General features: G+C 44.1%; 1 protein-coding gene across 1 annotated transcript in view; it reads left to right on the top strand.

The window, feature by feature from the left end:
* Nucleotides 1-23,594, top strand: part of myh14 (myosin, heavy chain 14, non-muscle) — a gene marked incomplete at both ends in the record, with an annotated part of 100,746 nt that overhangs the window by 48,528 nt on the left and 28,624 nt on the right. The window contains 16 exons of the mRNA XM_080748357.1: nt 488-640; nt 1,095-1,268; nt 2,360-2,533; nt 5,607-5,721; nt 6,294-6,362; nt 10,288-10,493; nt 11,793-11,914; nt 12,665-12,734; nt 14,988-15,148; nt 16,145-16,253; nt 17,356-17,487; nt 18,156-18,362; nt 19,559-19,696; nt 19,960-20,083; nt 21,141-21,312; nt 22,783-22,995. Of these exons, the coding sequence (XP_080604483.1) occupies nt 488-640; nt 1,095-1,268; nt 2,360-2,533; nt 5,607-5,721; nt 6,294-6,362; nt 10,288-10,493; nt 11,793-11,914; nt 12,665-12,734; nt 14,988-15,148; nt 16,145-16,253; nt 17,356-17,487; nt 18,156-18,362; nt 19,559-19,696; nt 19,960-20,083; nt 21,141-21,312; nt 22,783-22,995 (2,339 nt within the window). The remainder of the gene's footprint in view (nt 1-487; nt 641-1,094; nt 1,269-2,359; nt 2,534-5,606; nt 5,722-6,293; nt 6,363-10,287; nt 10,494-11,792; nt 11,915-12,664; nt 12,735-14,987; nt 15,149-16,144; nt 16,254-17,355; nt 17,488-18,155; nt 18,363-19,558; nt 19,697-19,959; nt 20,084-21,140; nt 21,313-22,782; nt 22,996-23,594) is intronic.

Genomic DNA, 23,594 nt, shown 5'->3' on the forward strand with positions numbered 1-23,594 from the left:
AAACAAACCAACATAAATTGTAAGTGTATAGAGGGTATCTGCACATTTCTAAAGTGACAATTTAAGGACTTTTTAATACCTCTAAAATGACTAAATAAACATTGGCCAAATTGTCAAATATTAGAGGCAGAAATTGTGAAAATCGCTGATCTACATGCTCACAACCAGAACCCCCGTATTAATCGATCTATTTATCAGTCAATCTCAATCTATATATACTGTATATAGTTCTTGATTTAACCATCTATTTATAGAGCTCTATTGTGTGATTTATTTTCTTTCCCTTTCTCACTTACTCTCTCTATCTGCCTCCCCCTCCTTTCTCCACCTCTCTTGGATTCTGGCTTTCTCTTTGTCTCTGTCTCTCTGTCTCTCTGTCTCTCTCTCTCTCTCTGTGTGTCTCTGTTTCTCTCTTTCTCTCTCTCTCTCTCTCTCGCTCTCTCTCTCTCTCTGTGTGTCTCTGTTTCTCTCTTCTCCCTGGCTCCAGGCTGACTTCGCTATAGAAGCCCTGGCTAAGGCTACATATGAGCGTCTGTTCAGATGGCTGGTCCACAGAATCAACAGAGCTCTGGACCGCAGACAGAGACAGGGAGCGTCCTTCATCGGCATCCTGGACATCGCTGGCTTCGAGATCTTCCAGGTGTGTGTGTGTGTGTGTGTGTGTGTGTGTGTGTGTGTGTGTGTGTGTGTGTGTGTGTGTGTGTGTGTGTGTGGTGTTTGGTAGGGATGGGACGATATGAAAATTTCATATCACGATTATTGTGACAAAAGAAATCGTGCGGGGGCGGAACATTTGCCAAAAAATAGCCGATCTACAAGCTTGTAGATTGGCAATTTTTTGGCAAAGACATTTGATAGAGAGTGAAAAAAGACTGTATCAAGTACATATATTATAAGAACCTTTTACCAATTATAGAGGGTTTAAGTGGTACTGGATATGCAGCTCAGCAAATAAAAGGTGAATTGACCACCAGTGCATGACGGAGGACAATATCATGATGAATTCAGGGCGTCTTACTGGTGTATGTTTAAACGTTAATGTCCATGAAGGAACGACTGACGGGGTTTCTCTTCCTCTGTCCTCTGGCCTCCAGTTTAACTCCTTTGAGCAGCTGTGCATCAACTACACCAACGAGAAGCTGCAGCAGCTGTTCAACCACACCATGTTCATCCTGGAGCAGGAGGAGTACCAGAGGGAGGGCATCGAGTGGAACTTCATCGACTTCGGCCTGGACCTGCAGCCCTGCATCGACCTCATAGAGAGACCGGTAGGTTCCTCTGGTTCCTCTCATTAGTTAACCCTAACCCTGCCCTGCATCGACCTCATAGAGAGACCGGTAGGTTCCTCTGGTTCCTCTCATTAGTTAACCCTAACCCTGGACCTGCAGCCCTGCATCCACCTCGGGGCCTTTTACACCAAAAGAACCTTGGTTCCAGAACCAGTGCCGGTTCAACTTTCTTGGAACCTTGGTTCGTTCTTGCGAACCGGCTTGCGTTTCCACCAGATTGAACCAGAGCCATTGTCCCCCAGTTCAGATGGTGGTTCACTGGAAAAACCAAGGCTTTTGTGGTTCCGGTTCTGAACCAACTTTTACGGTTCAGAACCAACTCCAGTTCTTGGTGGAAAAGGTCACCTCTGCTTCATCCCTTAGCCGGGAAAAAGAACCAGAACCGTTTCTTTGCCGGTGGAAAAGGCCCCTATAGAGAGACCGGTACGTTCCTCTGGTTCCTCTCATAGGTGCGTTGGCCTTCCCACCCAGTTTAAGTGGTCGGACGGGTGGGACGCGTGCAGAGCATGTTTGTTTTAACGATCAATCAACCGATTGTGTTCTGTCTTGGACCCCATCGTTGTATACTTTAAAGTTCTTATTTTTTGGTTTCCACTATGAAAACACATTTTCAAGGTTTTAAAGGTCTCTCTCTTTTTTCCCATACATATATAAGGTCAAGGACTACTTCACCCATTTTTGTCTGCCTGGTCTGTGTCTTAGAGGAGGGCAGTTCAGAAGCCCGTCTCCCAATATTGAAAAAGAAAAAGAAAAATAATAATAATATATTTAATATATATGTACATGTATGTATATTCTATTTATATGTATATAGAATGTGTTACATCCCAAAAATACAAATGTGATGCCCTCTGGGATTGTTTTGAACATACTGTATAAGTAGTTGAGGCCAGGGTTATATTCACATACAGTTTGATTTGAGATATTATGCTATAATTTCCCTTTCTTACACATCACTGATGTATGATCACTGACTGGACCTTTAACGTGGCTGCTCCTCCCTCCCTGTGTAGGCCCACCCCCCTGGCATGATGTATCACTAACGTGGCTGCTCCTCCCTCCCTGTGTAGGCCCACCCCCCTGGCGTGCTGGCCCTGTTGGACGAGGAGTGCTGGTTTCCACGGGCGACGGACCGCTCCTTCGTGGACAAGCTGTCCGCGGAGCAAGGCGCCCATCCTAAGTTCTTTAAACCTCGTCAGCCGCGGCAGGAGGCTGACTTCTCCATCATTCACTACGCTGGCAAGGTACTGTAGACCTCCTCCCCGCACCCTGGTGATGAAGAACATTCAGTCTTTAACCCATTTAGGCCTAGAATTATTGAATGCTTTAACCTGTGAAAAATAGCAGATGTACAAGCTCACAGCGTGGCACCGAGTGCCGCGCTGCGAGCTTGTAGATCTGCTATTTTTGAAAAAGTCGTGAAAATGTGTGCAAATCTTTGAATATATGTATTTTCAAAGCGAACATTTGTAACTCAAATTTTGCTTCTGGGTGGTCCCTGGAACTAGATATTTTGAGATGGGGGTCCGTAGCCAAATAAATATCATTTTGGGGGTCCTTCACATGAAAAAGTATGAGAACCACTGACATAGTGGTCTCTCAAGAACAGACTAACTGAGCTCCAGGTAAGTGAAAAGGACCTTTTCTTTGACGACGGCTGGCCAGATTGTTGACATAGAAACATAGTTTTTTCAAAAAACCTTAGAAGGATTCAAAAGACACTTATGGAATCGGGTCAAAATTTAAAAAAAATCACGATTTTTCAAAAATAGCAGATCTACAAGCTCGCAGCGCGGCACTCGGTGCCGCGCTGTGAGCTTGTATATCTGCTATTTTTCAATAGTTAAAGCATAAAATAATGAAACACAAAATGTGTACCGTTCTAAATGGGTTAAAGATGACTTCGGGGGGCACGGTAGCGCAGTCGGTAGCGCAGTCACCTCACAGCTAGAAGGCCCACAGTGCCCCGGCGCTGGGGCCGTGTTCTCTCCTCCGCGGCAGTAAGTAAACTTTACAGTTTACTTATAAAGAGACTTATAAAGAGACTTATAAAGAGACGTCAAAGAGGTTCGAGAGAAAGGAATAACGAGTATTTATGGTGAAAACAATAGCAGTATTCTAACAGAGCCCTATGACTTTTTCATTTTAATGTACAGAACCTCTCCTTAATAGACAGATAGATAGATGATCCGTTGGAGGAACTTCATTTGCCTGAGGCAGTACAGCACTTAGAGACACGGGCCAGGGCAGATACAGAAGACAAAACGAGATACAGCTGAGGGTAGCAACAAGATAATGAAAATAATCTCTTCACCTTCATGATAAAATTATACTAAAGTGGTTAGAGAGTTATTATGCACAAACAGGTGTGGTTTAATGGTGTTAACTTGAAAGCTCTTGAAAAATCAACAAGCAGCTTGGCATCCTTTGAAGTTGCACTGCCCTCAAGGTGTTTGACTATAATTTAATAAGAACGGTGGCGGTATCATCTGTGCCCAGACATTATTATGCAAACTGAAACGAATCAAGAAGGGGTTGAGTTTTGTCCAGATTAAGTTCCTGTTTTGTCAGTTTCTCAAAGGACGTCATGATCAGGGAGATCTGCAGGGCAACTGACCTGTAGTCATTCAGGACCTTTGGGTGGTTGTGTGTGTTCTTGAATATAATGCTGTGTGATTTATTGCGACCGTCAGGGAGAGAGGGCGAGATCATTCAGCGACCTACAACCGGGTTGCAACCTGGTCGGTAGTTTTCAGCGACCGGGTCGCTAAATCTACCGACCGGGCCGGTAAATCACGGACTGGGTCGCTAAATCTACCGACCGGGTCGCTAAATCGACCGACCGGGTCGCTAAATCCACCGACCGGGAAGCTAAATCCACCGACAGGGTCGCAAAATCTACCGACCTAAAACTGCAGCCCGGTCGGTAGATTTAGCGACCCGGTCGGTAGATCTAGCGACCTGGTCGGTGATTTTGCATCCCGGTTGGTAGATTTAGCGACCCAGTCGGTAGATTTAGCGACCCGGTCGGTGAAAACTACCGACCAGGTTGCGACCAGGTTGGAGGCCGCTAAATGATCTCGCTCCTACTGCCGTCAGTCACTCGTCACACGTCACACTTTTGCCCTTCTCATATCTCCACCACCGTTGCCCCGATCCATGCCAGAATTTGCACACACACTCCTTGGCTGCCAAACCACAACCTCCACACTTTCCCAAAATCACGCAAATCGGTACACAGTATGTCCAGACTCATGTCATCAACATGGATCTGTCCGATATAGCGCCACCATCAGGCCGATTTTTGCAAAACACATTTTTGGACATGCTCCTACAGATTTTGCTCTAAAATCACACAAATCGGTACACAGTATCTCTAAAGTCATGTCATCAACATGGATCTGTCCCATTTCTCGTATTCCCTCCTGATTGGCTACGATTGCCTTCTAAAGTTTGTGTATGCGACCTGACGGTCGCTTATCTCCCGATTTAGGGAGTCTTACTGGTTTTCCTATCAGTGTGGTGCTGCTTATAAGCTTTTTACTAAAGGAATCCTGGAGTTCAATAGAAAGAAGCATCCTTCATGTGTTTGGCTCCTTCCTATACCTGAAAGCCAAACACACACACACACACACACACACACACACACACACACACACACACACAGGGCTTGCTGATTGCAACTTACTATAGAAACGTGCAGCAGTTTTCCATCACACTTTGCTGTCACACTTGTCAGTCACACTTTTTTTCCATCACAATTGTTGTCTGTCAAGCTAACAGCACCCTCTCGTGGCCAACAGTGTAATAGCTCTCAGAGCAAAAGGACTCTCTCCAATGTTAAATTGCTGCTCTGGGGGCATTTTGTAATATGGCAATAAGTGCAATAGTTTAATAGGTGTATAGTGTAATAAGTGTCATAGTGTAATAGTCAATAAGTGTCATAGTGTAATAGGGCAATAAGTGTAATAGTTGAATAAGTGTAATAGTGTCATTGTGTAATAGGGCAATACGTGTAATAGTGTAATAGTGTAATAAGTGTAATAGTGTAATAAGTTTAATAGTGTATTAGGCCAATACGTGTAATAGTGTAATAAGTGTAATAGGGCAATAACACGCGCCCTAACAGTCGCCTCTCGCCCTTAGGGCGTCTTACTGGTTATAATAGTAGGATATGCCTTAAAATAATTGAATGAAAACTACGGTATGCTGTATGTATTGTAGACGTTTGTGTTGTGCTGCCGTACGACAGCTGTTTAATGCTGTCTCACAATTTGTATCTCCATCTCTCCTCTCCTCTTCTTGTCCCGCCCCCAGGTGGACTATAAGGCAGATGATTGGTTGGTGAAGAACATGGATCCACTGAATGACAACGTGGCGTCTCTCCTCCACCAATCCTCTGATCACTTCATCTCTGAGCTCTGGAGAGAGGGTAAGATATGATACCACAATATAAGAATTATTATCACTGTTCATTTATTAAATCACCGTTCTGGGAAGCAGCAAAGCAGAAGCAACAGGAAAGAAAATAATAGAAATAATATTAAATATATTTTCACTAGACTAGTAGAATAGAATAATCATACATTGAGTGTATTTTTGTTTTAATTTATCTAATCTCTAGTATTATGTACCCTATAAACCTTTGTCTCCCAGTTCAACTCATATAATATAACTCATAATAACACTGCTTATCTCTCCTCTCTTTCCCTATGAATCAACTACTTTCACTCGCTGCTCGCTCATCGCTCTGTTTCTCTCCCTTCTTGTTCTCTCCTCTGTTCACCTCTCCCTTTTACTGGGTTCTATTCTTTCTTACTTTTTTGCCAATGCGGTGTAAACCTCTTCTCTTCTCTTCTCTTCTCTTCTCTTCTCTTCTCTTCTCTTCTCTTCTCTTCTCTTCTCTTCTCTTCTCCATTCCTCTTTCCTTTCTTCTTTCATTCTGTTCTCTAATCTTTCCTGCTTTCTCTCTGTGTGTGTTCCTCCTTCCTCCTGTGGTCTCAGACATTCAGACTCTTCCTCGTGTCTACTTCTTTGACTCCTATGCCACGCTACAAGCTAATGGCTCCGACAGTAGGTTCCTCTCCTCCTTATTAAGCCTAATTTAAACGTCACTGTCGCACGGCCACGTCACTTAGACGTAGAGCAGGGGTCTTCAACGTTTTCACGCCAAGGACCCCTTAGTTGAGACTGAGATGAAGCAGGGACCCCCACAACCTTTTCATAGATTCCATATATTTTCATCATTTGACAGCACCATCATCAGTGTATTTTGGATTATTGTCAATTTGTGTTTTCAGTTATTTAGCCACTTGAGCCGTTAATAAACTTACCTAATAAACTTGACCTTTTACTCTGTACTTAGTCTGCTCTTTTTCCCCTCTACACCAAACCTCTTTGCCGAAAATAGCTGATCTACAAGCTCACAACGCCTCGCGCTGCGAGGCGTTGTGAGCTTGTAGATCGGCTATTTTTGGCTAGAGTTATCAGAATATGGACTCTAGGGTTCAAGTTGTTAATATAAAAAGGTTTGGAAAATTTGGAGGACCCCCTGTAGTAACTCTGAGGACCCCCCGGACCCCCCTGTTGAAGACCCCTGACGTAGAGAAACAAATTACGTTCTTCAGTTCAAAGTCATATTCAAGCGGCAATGAAGTATAAATTAGCGTCTCCTTCTCGCTTCCCCGTTCCTCCTTCATTCTTTGTGTGCCCGGTTTTGGAATGGCGTGTCTTTGTTTGTTTGTTAGTTAGCATTTTGCCATAACTGTTCGCCATTCATATTCTTAGCTGCCATCGTGTATGTTTGCTCTTTGCTCTGTGTTGTTTGTAGTGCAGTGCATTGCTGTGTTTGTGTGGTGTGGCTCAACATTACTTCAAGATCAGAGAAATGTCTCCTTGTTTCTTTAGAACAGGGGTTGGATATTTGCTCACGACCCATACAATACAAACACAAAATCGGTCACAATCCATTGTTTAGGAAACACTGCTTCAGAAATTAGTTTAGCATACGTGTCAAGATAAACTCACATCATAAGGAGTCTCACAAGACAGACATCTTGGCTCCCACAATTTTCAAACGCTTCTGCCTGAGTCTGTACTGGGGGAGCTTTGAAAATGAGTAAAAAAAAAATTTCATGTAAAATCCCCACTTCTGTTTTGCCTGTGCAGTCTGGCAAAATGTAGAACTCCTAGAAAGAAACCAAATGAGTCAAAGTCTAGCTAGCTGCTTTTGGAAATTCAAAAAGCTATTTTAACCCATTTACACATTATACACATTATGACGCAATATTTTATGCTTTAAATGTAAAAAAATAGCAGATATACAAGCTCACAGCTACTGCGAGCTTGTAGATCTGCTATTTTTGAAAAATCGTGAAAATTAGAATTTTGACCCGATTCTATAAGTGTCTTTTGAATCCTTCTAAGATTTTTGGAAAAACCCTATGTTTCTATGTCAGCAATCTGGCCAGCCATCGTCAAAGAAAAGGCCCTTTTCACTTAACTGGAGCTCAGTTAGTCTGTTCTTGAGAGACTGCTACTGTATGTCAGTGGTGCTCAAACCTTTTCATGTGAAGGACCCCCAAAATGATATATATTTGGCCACGGACCCCCATTTCAAAATATCTAGTTCCAGGGACCACCCAGAAGCAAAATTTGAGTTACAAACGTTCGCTTTGAAAATACATTCAAAGATTTGCGCACATTTTCACGACTTTTTCAAAAATAGCAGATCTACAAGCTCGCAGCGCGGCACTCGGTGCCGCGCTGTGAGCTTGTATATCTGCTATTTTTCACTGGTTAAAGCATTCAATAATTCTAGGCCTAAATGGGTTAAAGACTATCGCTCTTTTTTATGCATTGGCCATTAACATAAATAAAGTACGATTTGTTCAAATTAATTCATTTTCATGAACACATGATTGGTCGAATACCCTTCCGTTCTGAAGAGTAGAGGACAGCTTCTTACAAACTCAGTCTGAATGTGGGAGAGATAGTTGCCTTGAGAGATTCCACTAGACTACAGTACAGTGTAATCTCTACTACATCATACACATTGCTTTCAAGAAGATCACGTGCACGTGCACACGCACACGCACACGCACACACACACACACACACACACACACACACACACACACACACACACACACACACACACACACACACACACACACAGTGTGAACTCTGCAAGTGTACACATTTACAAATGTACATTTGCACACTCACAGAGTTACAGAGACGTAAAGGTCCATTTGGTACCTAACTCTCAATCATATACACTGGAGACCCCCTGGAGCGCCTCCGAGGACCACTGGGGGTCCCTGGACCCCACGTTGAGAACCGGTGGTTGTACAGTACAGTATGTGTTGTGTGATCCTGAATGGTGTCCACTGTCCAGATTCCGTCTTCTATCACTTCAGCATCGCTACACACACACACGCACACGCACACGCACACGCACACGCACACGCACACACACACACACACACACACACACACACAGACACACAGACAGACCACAGCAGGGGAGTTTGGCAAACAGGTCCGTCTCCATATTGGCTCCAAAGACCCCCGGGGCGACAGACAGTGTCTGTTGTTCACACGATGCATGTGAAACGATGGCGTGGAACAAACATGGTCGTCCCGCAGCGCACAGACTATGCTCTCTCCAAACCCTGTTTTGTCAAACACTCTGTCTGTCTGTCTGTCTGTCTGTCTGTCTGTCTGTCTGTCTGTCTGCCTGTACTTGATAAAACAGAGATCGATTAACCCATTTAGACCGGGTACGCATTATTATGCATTATTTTATGCTTGAACTATTAGAAATAGTAGATCTACAAGCTCACAGCGCAGCACTCTTTGAAAAATCGTGAAAATGTGTGCAAGTATTTGAATATTTTGACACGATTCTATAAGTGTCTTCTAAATCCTTCTAAGGTTTTTTGAAAAAACCTATGTTTCGATGTCAGTGGTGCTGAAACCTTTTCAAGTCAGTGACTCCCAAAATGACATGTATTTGGCCACGGACATAACCTGACTCTGCCAGATGGTGGCAGCAATGCGTAGCATCCTGCAAACATCTGGGGCCGCTAAAGTTCCAGTCCGGACCAATCAGCGGCAGCTACGGGCGGGCTCTATCAGCACTGTAGCGCTGAGACTCGCAGATATAAAAAGCTAGATACCTCCTACGGTGTGGGGCGTTGGTCAAAGAGGACTGGCAAGCCTCCCTATAACTCTATGCAAGCCTCCGAAATTCTGAGGTGGGGCTCTTGGGAATTCTGAAGGACTCTTCATTGTGCGTCACAGAATGGGATGCTCGGTAGGCCGATCAGATGCAGGACTGGCGGGACTCCCTCTTTCCCATTGGAGGGGGCAGAGTGCCTTCCGCAGTTCCACAGTTACGCACTTCCGCCAGTCCTGTTTGACCAGTCGCGCCAATGAACTGCAGCGGCGGAGGAGGTATCTAGCTTTTTATATCTGTGCTGAGACTGGCCTGTGCCTGTGATAGACAGGCAGCCCCATCGAATCACCTGCTAAATAGCCTCCTACAGTTAGTTAGGAGCGAATTCCAGATGGTGCAGCTTGCATAGCAATGCTGCCACCATCTGGCAAAGTCAGGTTACCACAGACACCCATTTCAAAATATTTATTATATAGACCTCCAGTTACAAATGTTTGCTCTAAAAATACATATATTCAAAGATTTGCACAACATTTTCATTACTTTTCAAAAAATAGCAGATCTACAAGCTCGCAGCGCGGCACTCGCTGTATATCTGCTATTTTTCAATAGCTAAAGTATAACATAATTCTTGGGTTAATCACTGAGAATCACAGAGAACTTAGAAACGTACCTTGTGTGTGTGTGTGTGTGTGCGTGCCTGTGTGTGTGTGTGTGTGTGTGTGTGTGTGTGTGTGTGTGTGTGTGTGCGTGCGCGCACGTGTGTGTGTGTGTGTGTGTGTGTGTGTGTGTGTGTGCGCGCGCGTGTGTGTTCAGTGGAGAGGATCGTGGGCCTGGACCAGGTGTCCTCGGGGGAGAACAGCGCCCCGCTGCCGTTCGGCGCGGCCGGTCTGAAGACCAAGAAGGGAATGTTCCGCACGGTGGGGCAGCTGCACAAGGAGTCCCTCACCAAGCTGATGGCCACGCTGCGCAACACCAACCCCAACTTCCTGCGATGCATCATCCCCAACCACGAGAAGAGGGTGAGAGAGAGAGAGAGAGAGAGAGGGAGGGAGAGGGAGGGAAAGACACAGGGATGAGAAGTTTTTATTCATATTAAGTGGGCCCCCAAATAATTGACAAAACATTTTCTTTTTTAATGATTAAAAATATGTTCTTTAAAACCTTGAAAAAAATAGTTTTCATTGTGATACAGACATATGAGAGTATGCTATGGATGTGAGTTCCACTGATTCGAGCCAGAGCACAATTGATTGATTGAGTATATATGCTGAAAATGCACGCGGGCCCACCCATCTGACCACTTTCATCTGCCGTGTCGAGTAGGGCTGTCACGATATGAAATTTTACATGACGATTAATTGTCACTCAAATAATTGGCGATTAACGATTTAATTGTGTATTTGTCGTTGATAATTACATTTCTGTTTGGCTTTTAGGCTTTGAAGTTGCACATGGCAGATATGACACATAACCTAAATATACAAATACATTACTGACATATTTGACAACTTACTACTTAAGAAATAACATTGATAGTGGAAATAGCCGATCTACAAGCTCACAACGCGTCGCGATGCGACGCGTTGTGAGCTTGTAGATCTGCTATTTCCACTATTTCTGAAATTTTTTCAACATTCACGATTATGACGATTATGACAAAATAATTGCGATAATGTCAAATAATCACGATTAGACGATTATGTAATAATTGTGACAGCCCTAGTGTCGAGTGGGCCCTGATCCAGAAAAGGTTGAGAACCAGGGTTCTAAGGTATAATAGGCTCTGTGCATAACTGTAGTCCTCGGTATCCAAAAAGGTATAGAGTACCTGTTTCCTGTTCTGGTTCCGTTTCCCCTATAGCTTTGTTTAGATTGGCGTGGAAATAGACTTTATACACTAGTTTCCAGTTCAAATCTGCTGCTCGGAAGGAATGGGAAAATACAGAAACAGGAAAGAGATGTGCCAACCTTCTGGGAAACCCCAGACTACAGTTGAGGGCAGAGAGAAGGAGAAAGAGATGAGATGAGAGATGAGAGAAAGGGAGGAGTAGGAGTAGGAGGAGAGGGAGTATTGATGGAAGGAAAGGATGAGAGAATGAAACATGAATGGCCATTGGAGGATAAAGGGAGACAATTACACTTGTATTATTAGAACGAGCATAACAATTAACATGCAACATTTATCCCCCACTCTCTCTCATCTCTCTCTCTCTATGTCAAACCCCCTTTATCTTTTTCTCTTCCTTTTCTCTCCCACCCCCTCTCTCTCTCTCTCTCTTCCTCTCTCTCTCTGGGCCTGTCTGTCTGTCCCTCCCCAGGCTGGTAAGCTGAGTCCTCACCTGGTCCTGGACCAGTTGAGGTGTAACGGTGTCCTGGAGGGGATCCGCATCTGCCGGCAGGGCTTCCCAAACCGCATCCCCTTCCAGGAGTTCAGACAGAGGTGTGTGTGTAATTGTCAATGACAAAAAACCCAATTCAATCGATAATCGCAATTATTTGAGTGACAATTTATCGTCATGTAAAATGTCATAATCGTGACAGCCCTATGTGTGTCAGCTTCACCCAGCTGATGACTGCTCAGATGGTCATGACTCATGATGGATGCTTGGGGGGAGCAGTTAGGGGTTAAGTGTTCTTGCTCGGGACGGGGACATATTATCGACACATAGACCGTGTTCGTAACACGAACCAGTGACCTTCTGATTAACAGAAGGCCTCTCTGTCCACTAAGCCAGTGGCCCACAGGTTGAGAACCACTGCACTAAGCTACGGCTCCCTGTGTCTCTGTGCACACAGGCACACACACACACGCACACACGCACACACACACACACACACACACACACACACACGCACACGCGCACACGCACACGCACACACGCGCGCGCGCACATACAATTACATTTTTCAATTCAATGGGCTTTATTGGCATGAGAAAACATGCGTTTACATTGCCAAAGCAGAAGTATACACAATACAATACAATACAATCGGAACAAAATATGCACAGGTGAAAAGAGTGTAACAGTTTTCATGCATCAAGGTTATGTGCAGCCAGAGCAGGGAGATACACACACACATTCATACACGTTACAGTACATTTTACCGACATTCTCTGTGTCACATGTGCGTGGGACACGGGGTGTTTTCTCTCTCTCACAAACACATTATACCCGTGTCTGCTCCACAGGTATGAGATCCTGACGCCCAACGCCATTCCTCGCACCTTCATGGACGGAAAACACGCATCAGAGCTCATGGTGAGTCAGTGTCACACGTGTATCTGTTACAGTGACACCCCCGAGTTTTGTCTCTTGCTCAACCACTTAAGACCTATAGATACTACCAGTAAGACTCCCTAATCGGGAGATAAGCGACCGTCGGGTCGCATACACCAACTTTGGAAGGCAATGGTAGCCAATCAGGAGGGAATATGGGAAATGGGACAGATCCATGTTGATGACATGACTTTAGAGATACTGTGTAGCGCTTTCTGTAGAAGCAGTGTCGGCCTCATGGTGGCGCTAAAAGAGGGCCATGTGAGAAATGAGAGGTTGTGGTTTGGCAGCCAAGGAGTGTGTGTGCAACGTTTGGGATGGATCAGGGCAACGGTGGCAGAGATATGAGTAGGGGAAAAGTGTGACGTGATGTGATGTGATGTGACGTGACTGACTGACTGACTGACTGACTGACTGACTGACTGACTGACAGACAGCCGTTGGAGGTTTTGATAGTAACTGTGACCTGACAGTCGCAATCACAATACATGGTTGACGATACGATACATAGACGGTATTGAATCATTAATGGCGATACGATACGATTCGATTCAATGATTTAAAATCGATATAGTAACTATTTAGCAAATAAATTAAATCTGCGTGAAACGTGTCAATAATGCATGTTTTTAAGAGAAGAATCGATTATTATGTATATAAATAAGTGATTCTCAAGCATATGTGTCCCAATCTCACTGAGAGCCAGTCATCTCGGAAAGTACAGCTTTAGACAGGGACTGAAAATACTTTTTTTTTTTTTTTCACTAAAATGTGATAAAGCCACTAAAGCATTTCATAAATTTCAGGCTACATTTCACTTAAACGCCAGAGCTTAACTCTGCATGTAAATAAGACTTTTTTGAGCGGTGGTCACAACGCTCCTATACGTGGCCGTGTGTGTGGGTCTGTCTGTCTGTCTGTCTCCGTGTCTGTCTGTCTGTCTGTAGCCTGCAGTAACCTTTTCTGACCACACATGTTAAGGGAGGGGCGCTGTTGCACACACACACACACACACACACACACACACACACACACACACACACACACACACACACACACACACACACACACCACCGCTCAGTTCACACGAGTGTGATTTTTAATTAATGTGAGAGATCGTCAGGTCATTTGCAGGTTAAACATTTATTTAGAACTTGAATATCTCAAAAGTAGTATTTCAGCATGGCATCATTCTATAAGCCATATCTTCAAAACTGTTGGGTCAATCTCCACAACCAATATATCATTTTGTAGCTATGAAAAAATTAAAATGAATAAAAATCCAATGACTGGCTCCCAGCCAAATTGGGACACATATACTTGTTATGGACATTATATATTTCAACACATACAGTATGGACGAACCCGCACCGAACACAGAGATTACACACATTTATCGATAGACCAAGAGTAGCTATATGGAATGGAAAAGTAATTAGACCCCTCTTTTTTAATTTTCCTTCTTAAAATTGCTAAATACAAAGGCAAGAATAGTTAGTTTCCATACAATCAATTATTTGCACTGCAAAACAATTTGATACCGATTATCTGCATTGTAAAATGATACTGATACGATACAAAGCCTAAACAGCACGATATATGCTTTTTGCATATCGATATAGTAGATCATTGCAAAATAAAATAGATTTTTCGATTCAGTTACTATATCGTTAGACAAGGGAGATAATCAATACAAGGGAGACCATCTCCAACCACTGCAGATGTGCCGTACTAATTATATTTTTGAACATTTTAAATAAGTCCCAGATTTTAGCTTTAAAGCCTCACTGTGGAACAGGTCACACCCATCTCTCTATTTCAGGTTTGTTATGGTGGCATTCGGTGTGTAAGTGGCACACTGAGGTCCAAAGCAGACACACAGGACCGTCCACACTGACTCCATCCTCCAGTGTTTCACACAATGAGCAGCTGTTAACCCATGGTCCAACATAGCCTTGACATGTCTAGACCAGTGGTTCTCAACCTTTTCAGGCCGTGACTCCCCAAAATAATCATATTTGAAATGGAGACCCCAGAACCCCCAAAATAATCATTTGAACTGGGGACCCCCCACCCTGACAAGCACTTGGAATTGAGTTTGGGAAAAAGTTTGGGAACCCTTGACCTAATCCTTTTTTCATAAATTGTGAGAATAACCAAGCTTGTAGATGTACTGTAGATGTAGATTTCTGAACATTCTGAAAGTATCAACGTTGGTATGATATGTGTTTGTAGATCAGTGCGTTGGAGCTGGACAGGAACCTGTTCCGCGTGGGTCAGAGCAAAGTGTTCTTCAGGGCCGGAGTGCTGGCTCACCTGGAGGAGGAGAGAGACCTGAAGATCACAGACACCATCATCCGCTTCCAGAGCGCCTCCAGGGGTTACCTGGCCCGCAGGTACGATCACTTACAATGGGGACCCAATTCATTTATCTCTGAGAGTGTGCACATGTAACCAAATGCAGGGGTTGACACTAAGGTCTCAGAGGCACCTGCCCGTAGGACAAGTACAGGCCATGTTCTACTTGCCCAGGTGTCAAAACACCTGAAATGGATTCGGTGACTTCTTTTTTACAATCTCAGAGTTACAAATGGATATACACCAAAGCATTAAGAAAGAAAAAAAAAAGCAATGGAAGCATATTATTTTCTGGAATTAATCTAAACCGTGTTTGGGGGATGCAATAGGCTTGTTTACATAATGTAATGTTAATAATCAGACCTACATTTTTGATTTATGATGGGATAGAAAAGTTTAAATTTTCATCTACAAATCAAAACTTTTAATAATGTAAGTGAATAATACACTGTGTTCACTTCAAAATCTGTCTTAGATTGGACCTTTAACAGGTATATAGTGGGCTTTTGTTTTCACTATGCCGTTTGACACACTGGTTTTACTAAAATATGAATTAGCTTTTATCTTTTTACTAAAAAAGTTAAAACTCCCTGCCTGTCTTGAGTCCTTGCTGTATTAGTCCACCAGAGGGTGCTCAAAGCTTCAAAACAAGATTGTGAAACCTTACAGTCTATGTGTGAAACACAGCCTCGTAGCTCAATTATGCACACCTCTAAGTTGCCTTGTTTGTCTAAGAAGACCCAAGACAGGCCTTATTTATTTTTCCCCAAAGAAATATTTTGCTTTTGAGTAACAGAATCACTTTATTTATTAAATCCAAAAGCTGCAGTGATATGTATTGTTGACACTAGTGACATCTGACATGACGCACATGAGAAATTCAGCAAGGTCCTACATATAAAGACCACGCAATAGAGTCAAAAGCCATACAGTATATGTACATGCTAATTTTTCCACACACATTTCATGTATTTAATTATGTATGTATTATTTATGTATTTGTTGTACATTGCTGTATCCCTGTCTCCGTTCAGGGCCTATCTAAAGAAACAACAGCAGCTCAGCGCTCTCAGAGTGATGCAGAGAAACTGTGCTGCCTACCTCAAACTCAGGAACTGGCAATGGTGGAGGCTGTTCACTAAGGTACTGGACATATTACATTATACATGTTTCATTTTCACTAAGGTACTGGACATATTACATTATACAGTAACATGTTTCACTAAGGTACTGGACATATGACATTATACATGTTTCATTTTCACTAAGGTACAGGACATATTACATTATACAGTAACATGTTTCACTACTAAGGTACTGGACATATTACTTTATACAGTAACATGTTTCACTAAGGTACTGGACATATGACATTATACATGTTTCATTTTCACTAAGGTACAGGACATATTACATTATACAGTAACATGTTTCACTACTAAGGTACTGGACATATTACTTTATACAGTAACATGTTTCACTAAGGTACTGGACATATTCAATAATACATGTTTCATTTTCACTAAGGTACTGGACATATGACATTATACAGTAACATGTTTCACTAAGGTACTGGACATATTACATTATACAGTAACATGTTTCACTAAGGTACTGGACATATTACATTATACATGTTTCATTTTCACTAAGGTACAGGACATATTACATTATACAGTAACATGTTTCACTAAGGTACTGGACATATTACATTATACAGTAACATGTTTCACTAAGGTACTGGACATATGACATTATACATGTTTCATTTTCACTAAGGTACAGGACATATTACATTATACAGTAACATGTTTCACTAAGGTACTGGACATATTACATTATACAGTAACATGTTTCACTAAGGTACTGGACATATGACATTATACATGTTTCATTTTCACTAAGGTACAGGACATATTACATTATACATGTTTCATTTTCACTAAGGTACTGGACATATTACATTATATAGTAACATGTTTCACTAAGGTACAAGACACATTAATTTGTACAGTAATGTATTTACTTTCTCAGGATACTTGGCACAGGACACATTATATTATTCAGGAATGTGTTTCACTTGTCAACATAATATTTTATTTACCAAAAAAGGCAATGAAATGCAGCTTTAACGTGGTGAAACGTGCAGTCGCCCTGATGTGACGGCTGATCAATAATAGGAATATATTTTGCAATTTACGGCTGGCACTCAGGTGACCTTTGCCCCTTGCCCTGTGACCTCCAGGTGAAGCCCCTGCTGCAGGTGACCCGGCAGGACGAGGAGATCCAGATCAGGGAGGCGGAGCTGAAGAACGCTAAGGACAAACTGGGCCTGGTGACGCAGGACTATGTGGACCTGGACCGCAAACACACGCAGGTAAGGACAGACTGGGCCTGGTGACGCAGGACTATGTGGACCTGGACTGCAAACACACCCAGGTAAGGACAAACTGGACAGGAAACACACCCAGGTAAGGACAGACTGGACAGGAAACACACCCATGTAAGGACAAACTGGACAGGAAACACACCCATGTAAGGACAGACTGGACAGGAAACACACCCAGGTAAGGACAGACTGGACAGGAAACACACCCATGTAAGGACAAACTGGACAGGAAACACACCCAGGTAAGGACAGACTGGACAGGAAACACACCCATGTAAGGTCAGACTGGACAGGAAACACACTCAGGTAAGGACAGACTGGACAGGAAACACACCCATGTAAGGACAGACTGGACAGGAAACACACCCATGTAAGGACAGACTGGACAGGAAACACACCCAGGTAAGGACAGACTGGACAGGAAACACACTCAGGTCCAAACACTTCTCTTTGGCATCGATAAGCTGCTTACATTCTAGTTCAAAATTAGTATGTTCAAATTATTTTGACGGGTCCCCAGATGATTAACTTGTGTGCAACGTTGTTTTCTCACTCCAAACCAACATAAAGTTTAAGTCTGTAGGTTCATGCCGTTTTCATCGGCTATTGTGGCCAGGGTGGTTCTAATCTCAGTCCTCCATCTGTTTGGCGTGCAGCTGCAGGAGGAGAAGGCGGTGCTGGCGGACCAGCTGCAGGCGGAGGCGGAGCTGTTTGCCGAGGCGGAGGAGATGCGCGCCAGGCTGGCCAGCAGGAAGCAGGAGCTGGAGGAGGTGCTGGGCGAGCTGGAAAGCCGATTGGAGGAGGAGGAGGAGAGGAGCACGCAGCTGACCAATGAGAAGAAACGAATGCAGCAGCACGTGCAGGTTTTGACCAATCACTGATCTGTGATGTGTAACTAACTATGATCTGTGTGGTGCGGGTGTGATGGGGAGGCGGAGTGTCTGGAACAGGCCCCCAGAACGGCTTGTACATATTGAAGCAGCCGACCATAGTGGCCAAAGCTGGAACTCAGTGGCGTCAGTTCAGAAAAAGCTAAGGTATGGCAAGACACCAGTCATGTTGCCATACCTTAGCAACAGGCATGAAACGTTCATTTTAATAATTACAATTTCTACCCCGTTTCTACTGTTTCTTGGGCTGGATATGGCAGCCTGGAACGGTTGTTCAAGTGCAGCTAAACTTGGCATGTTAGTAAATGTGCCACAATTATGCATTGCACCTGTGTGTGCAGCTGACCTGCGGAACCTGGGAATTTACCATTTTGTCAAGATGGGGAGAATACAAGTGTGGAGAATATAATTATAATACCTTGTTAAAGTGACCATTTTGTAAAATTTTGCATTTGTAGTTATTTTACTGTAATTTAACAACACCAGCACAGATAGACAACGAGACATTCATGGATTTATATTTAAAAGTAACTTTTATTTTCCCTCCTGGACCCAGGGTATGGCAGCTGCATACCCCTGCCATACCCAATTGACGCCCCTGCTTGTACATATTGAAGCTGCAGGCGGAGTGAAAAATACATGCACAAGTAAAAGAACGCGCCGCTGGGGTCTGCTATGGGGTTCAATGGACGTCAAGTGACGTTCGTGACATAATTATGTCTCGACGTAGCACATTTTTGCACATCCACATGTGCCGATTTCCCCCCACAATGCACCTGGATTCTGCTACTTCCGCAGGCTTTAACGCCACTAAAAAGCCTAAACGCCACTGTGGACTTGAATAGCTGGGGGTGGGGCCATTCACTCTATTATTGCGACCAACGGTCACAGTTTACCATGAGAAACAGCTTGTCTCCGTGAAGTTGTGTGTGTACACATATTTACAGTCTATGGGTCGGTTCCCTTGACACATCACTGTGACATCACAGGTGATATCAGAGGTGACTTCACCTATGTAAAAGTCCATAAAATAATATTGGTATCCCTGATGTCATCAATATTAAGCCCATATCTAAAAGTCTCCTCTCCTCTCCTCTCCTCTCCTCTCCTCTCCTCTCCTCTCCTCTCCTCTCCTCTCCTCTCCTCTCCTCTCCTCTCCTCTCCTCCAGGACCTGGAGGAGCAGCTCGAGGAGGAGGAGGGAGCCAGACAGCGCCTCCTACTGGAGAAGGTGACTCTGGAGACCAAGGTGAAGAGTCTGGAGACTGACATGCTGAACACCGCCGAGCAGAGAGACAGACTCAACAAGGTAGTGAGTGTGTGTGCGTGCGTGCGTGCGTGCGCACGTGTGTGTGTGTGTGTGTGTGTGTGTGTGTGTGTGTGTGTGTGTGTGTTTGGTACAGTACACTTTCACCACTTGAGGGTATAGCTGCTCAAATTCACCGCTCCACTTCAAACCGATGGTTTGTTTTTTTAATTGGAACTCTGGATAATTTTTCAAAGGCATTTATGTATACTTATGTTACTGGAGGTACCGGTATACTTACTGTTCCATTGTTGTCTGTCCTGCAGGAGAAGAAGCAGTTTGAGGAGAGGCTCAGTGAAGTGAGCGACCAGCTGACCGAGGAAGAGGAGAAAACCAAGAGTCTGAACAAACTGAAGAACAAACAGGAGGCCGTCATCGCCGACCTGGAGGGTAAACACACTGATATACACATCTCAACCATTACCTTTCCTTTTCATAATGATTGGAATTATTGGAATCAGAATCAAAATCATTTCTCCTATAATTCTAACTAGAGATACAGTACACAATGTCACATCCATAGATTTACAGATCGCTGCTCCAGTGATGAATTTACAATGGTTTAATCTAGGAAGGGGAGCCCCACGTGGCCCTCAAGTATGAACAAATCAAACACAGTTTGAAGTGAGCGGTGGATTGTGATGTCACGGTCCATGCCTCCGGTGATATTGTGATGTCACGTGAGGCATGTCCTCCAAAACATTGGTAAAAAAGTTAAATTACTCATCATGTCAGTCTATTGAAGGTAGGAAAGAGAGCCTTTAACGTGGCCATGCCTCTGGAGAATATTGTGGGCAAAAACCCAGTTGATTTTGAGTGTTCCTGTGCGAATTGAGGGACACCTCTCGGATTATAGTAGTAAGATCCCAAGCCTGTGATTCAGATTAAACTCATTATTTAGATCATGGTGGATCATGTGGCATACAGCTACTGAACCCGTAGGCCATACAAGCCATAACATTTTACCTGGATTCCTTGGATGATGACGCAACTTGCCATGTACGCAAAGGCCATTTTTGTGTAACCACTTAACACATTTAGGCCTGAACGCAAATCTGTGCCACCTTAGATTTGAACCACTTTAACCATTATTTTATGTGTACATTTGTGCAAGTATTTGAATATTTTTGACCCAATTCTATAAATGTCTTCTAAATCCTTCTTCGAAATTAGTGGTTCTCAAACCTTTTCATGTCAAGGACCCCCAACATTACATGTATTTGGCCCGCGGACCCCCATCTCAAAATATGTTGTTCCAGGGACCACCCAGAAGCAAATATTTGAGTTACAAATGTTCGCTTTGAAAAAGATATATTCAAAGACTTGCAAAAAAAATGAAGATTTTCCAAAAATTGCAGATCTACTTACCAGAACATGTATTGAGCTGATTCTCTGCCGAATTTAGTTGAAATGTGTGTGCGTGTGTGTGCGTGTGTGTGCCCTGCAGAGCGCCTGAAGCGGGAGGAGCAGGGTCGCTTGGAGCAGGAGAAGTGGAGGAGGCGCATGGAGAGCGAGTCGCAGGAGGCCCAGGAGCAGCTGTCTGACCTGGGCCTCCTGGCCGCCGAGCTGCGGGGGTCCCTGGCCCAGAAGGAGAAGGACATCACCTCCCTGCAGGGACGGTAAGGAGGAGGACCACGCACGCACGCACGCACGCACGCACGCACGCACGCACGCACGCACGCACACACACACACACACACACGTGCACACATAGACATCAGAGGGGGCTTGAGCCCCTGCCCTTTTACCCGTCTGTAAAAAGTGCCCTCTCCTAGTTTTAGTCGACTAAATACCATAAGATTCCCCCATTTCCTGTCTGTCTACTATCTAACATATAATTCACCAAATGTCTGAGTGAGTGTCTGAGTGAGTGTCTGAAACAGCGTTTCTCCTCAGTGGCTGGAGCAATTGATCTGAAATCGCATCACCATTAGCATATGAACACACCTGGCACAACTGTGAAGCCCTTTTTTCACTTTCACAAATCGTTTAATTGATATTAATTTATTAGTGAATTAATTTTTCCCATTGACTTATAATGGGAATCGCAAAAACTCACATTCAATATTTTTTTTCTCGCAAACCATAGGGGCTACAGTTACAAAACTCTGAGAGGAGATTTATAATGATATCAAGGATTAAATAAAAAATAACTTTGTCAGTTGGCCTCATGGTGGCGCTATAACAGTCCACTTTACGTTTCGGCCTGTAACTCTTGAACCGTAGGTCGAAAAATTAAAATTCTTTTTTCCCTGGATTCCTTGGGTCAATACGCATCTCCCCATATAGGCCCCGCCCATTTGCGTCAGGATAGATTTTCCGGCAATTTGGAATTTTCTCCAAAACACACTTTTTGCTCCTTTTCCTACATATTTTCTTCAAATGTCACGAGAATGGGTACACATGATCTCTGAACCCATGCAATGAACATAGTCAAGGGATATTTTGATAGTCCATACCGTTCGTTCGTAACGGGCTTCCAAAGTTAGCGGGAGGGGCCCGTTTTGCAAACAATAGCCATAAATCACAAACAAAACGTCGAGTCAACACTGAATTTCTGCCACAGGTTGCGGGTGGCTTACTCAACGAATCCCCAGAAGCATTTCCAATTCCACCCGTAGAGGGCGTCACAAACGCGCAAAACGTAACCGTTTCGTTCCAAAACGCGTTTTTCAGGCGGACCGACCCTCTCAAAAAGAAACACAGACTACTCTGCGGATGGTCTCACGGTCCAAACCGCTGCACGCACACACACACACACACACACACACACACACACACACACACACACACACACACACACATAGCCATTAAACGAAACGGGTATTTCTTACATTGATGCTCCTACATATTATCATGCAAGTACCAGTTAAAGTTACTTTCCATCCCTCATATACCGTGTGCACACTGCACATCATTTCGGAGCTCATATCTTTGAACGGGTAAGGACTAGTATCAATAAAGGCATAAATGCCCAGAAAGAAATCTTAAAAAAAAGAAAAAAAGCTACTCTGCGAACATCTTTCGTTGCGGTTTCAGTCGACGAATCGAACCATGCCTGACTCTTTTTGTCCCCCCCTGGCCCTCAGGCTGGAGGAGGAGGGGGCGCGGCGCGCGGAGGCGCAGCGCGCCCTGCGGGAGGCGCTGTCCCAGGTGTCTGAGCTGAAGGAGGAGGTGGAGAACGAGCGGGGGATGAGGGAGCGGGCGGAGAAGCAGAGGAGAGACCTGGGAGAGGAGCTGGAGGCTCTGAGGACGGAGCTGGAGGACACGCTGGACACCACCGCCGCCCAGCAGGAGCTCAGGTAGAGACAGACACACACAGTGCAAAAATAGCAGATCTACAAGCTCGCAGCACGGCCGTGACTGCCGCGCTGTGAACTTATATATCTGCTATTTTTCAATGGCTAAAGCATAAACACGCTGGACACCACCGCTGCTCAGCAGGAGCTCAGGTACACCACAGTTAGTTAATTAAGTAAGGAAGCTATGCAAGAATAGCAGATATACAAGCTCACAGCGCGGCTTGCCTCACGTAGCCAGGCTTACTCATCTGCGAAGAGAAAAGCCTCGGGTCGGGCGGGGGGTGGCGGGGGGGCCCTTTGATTTGGAGTGCCAGGGCCCGGGGATTCTTAAATCGCCACTGAGTGTGGTGTATTCCCCGTTGGCAAAAAAAAACTGTTCTATTTCTCCCGATCCTTTGGCCGAAATGCATATACTGTAGTGGGTTATGCATGCTTTGCAATAATAATCAAAATCTCCAAAGTAACTACCGGTAGTTAAGTTGTCATATAATTGTAGTGGAGTAAAAGCACAACCCTTTTCTCTGAGATTTAGTGGAGTAGAAGTAAAAGTACTGAAAATTGGAAACACTCAAGTAAAGTACAAGTACCTCAACATTGTA

The sequence above is a fragment of the Nannobrachium achirus genome (genome assembly GCF_963921795.1).
Source record: "Nannobrachium achirus genome assembly, chromosome: 2".
NCBI lineage: Eukaryota > Metazoa > Chordata > Actinopteri > Myctophiformes > Myctophidae > Nannobrachium > Nannobrachium achirus.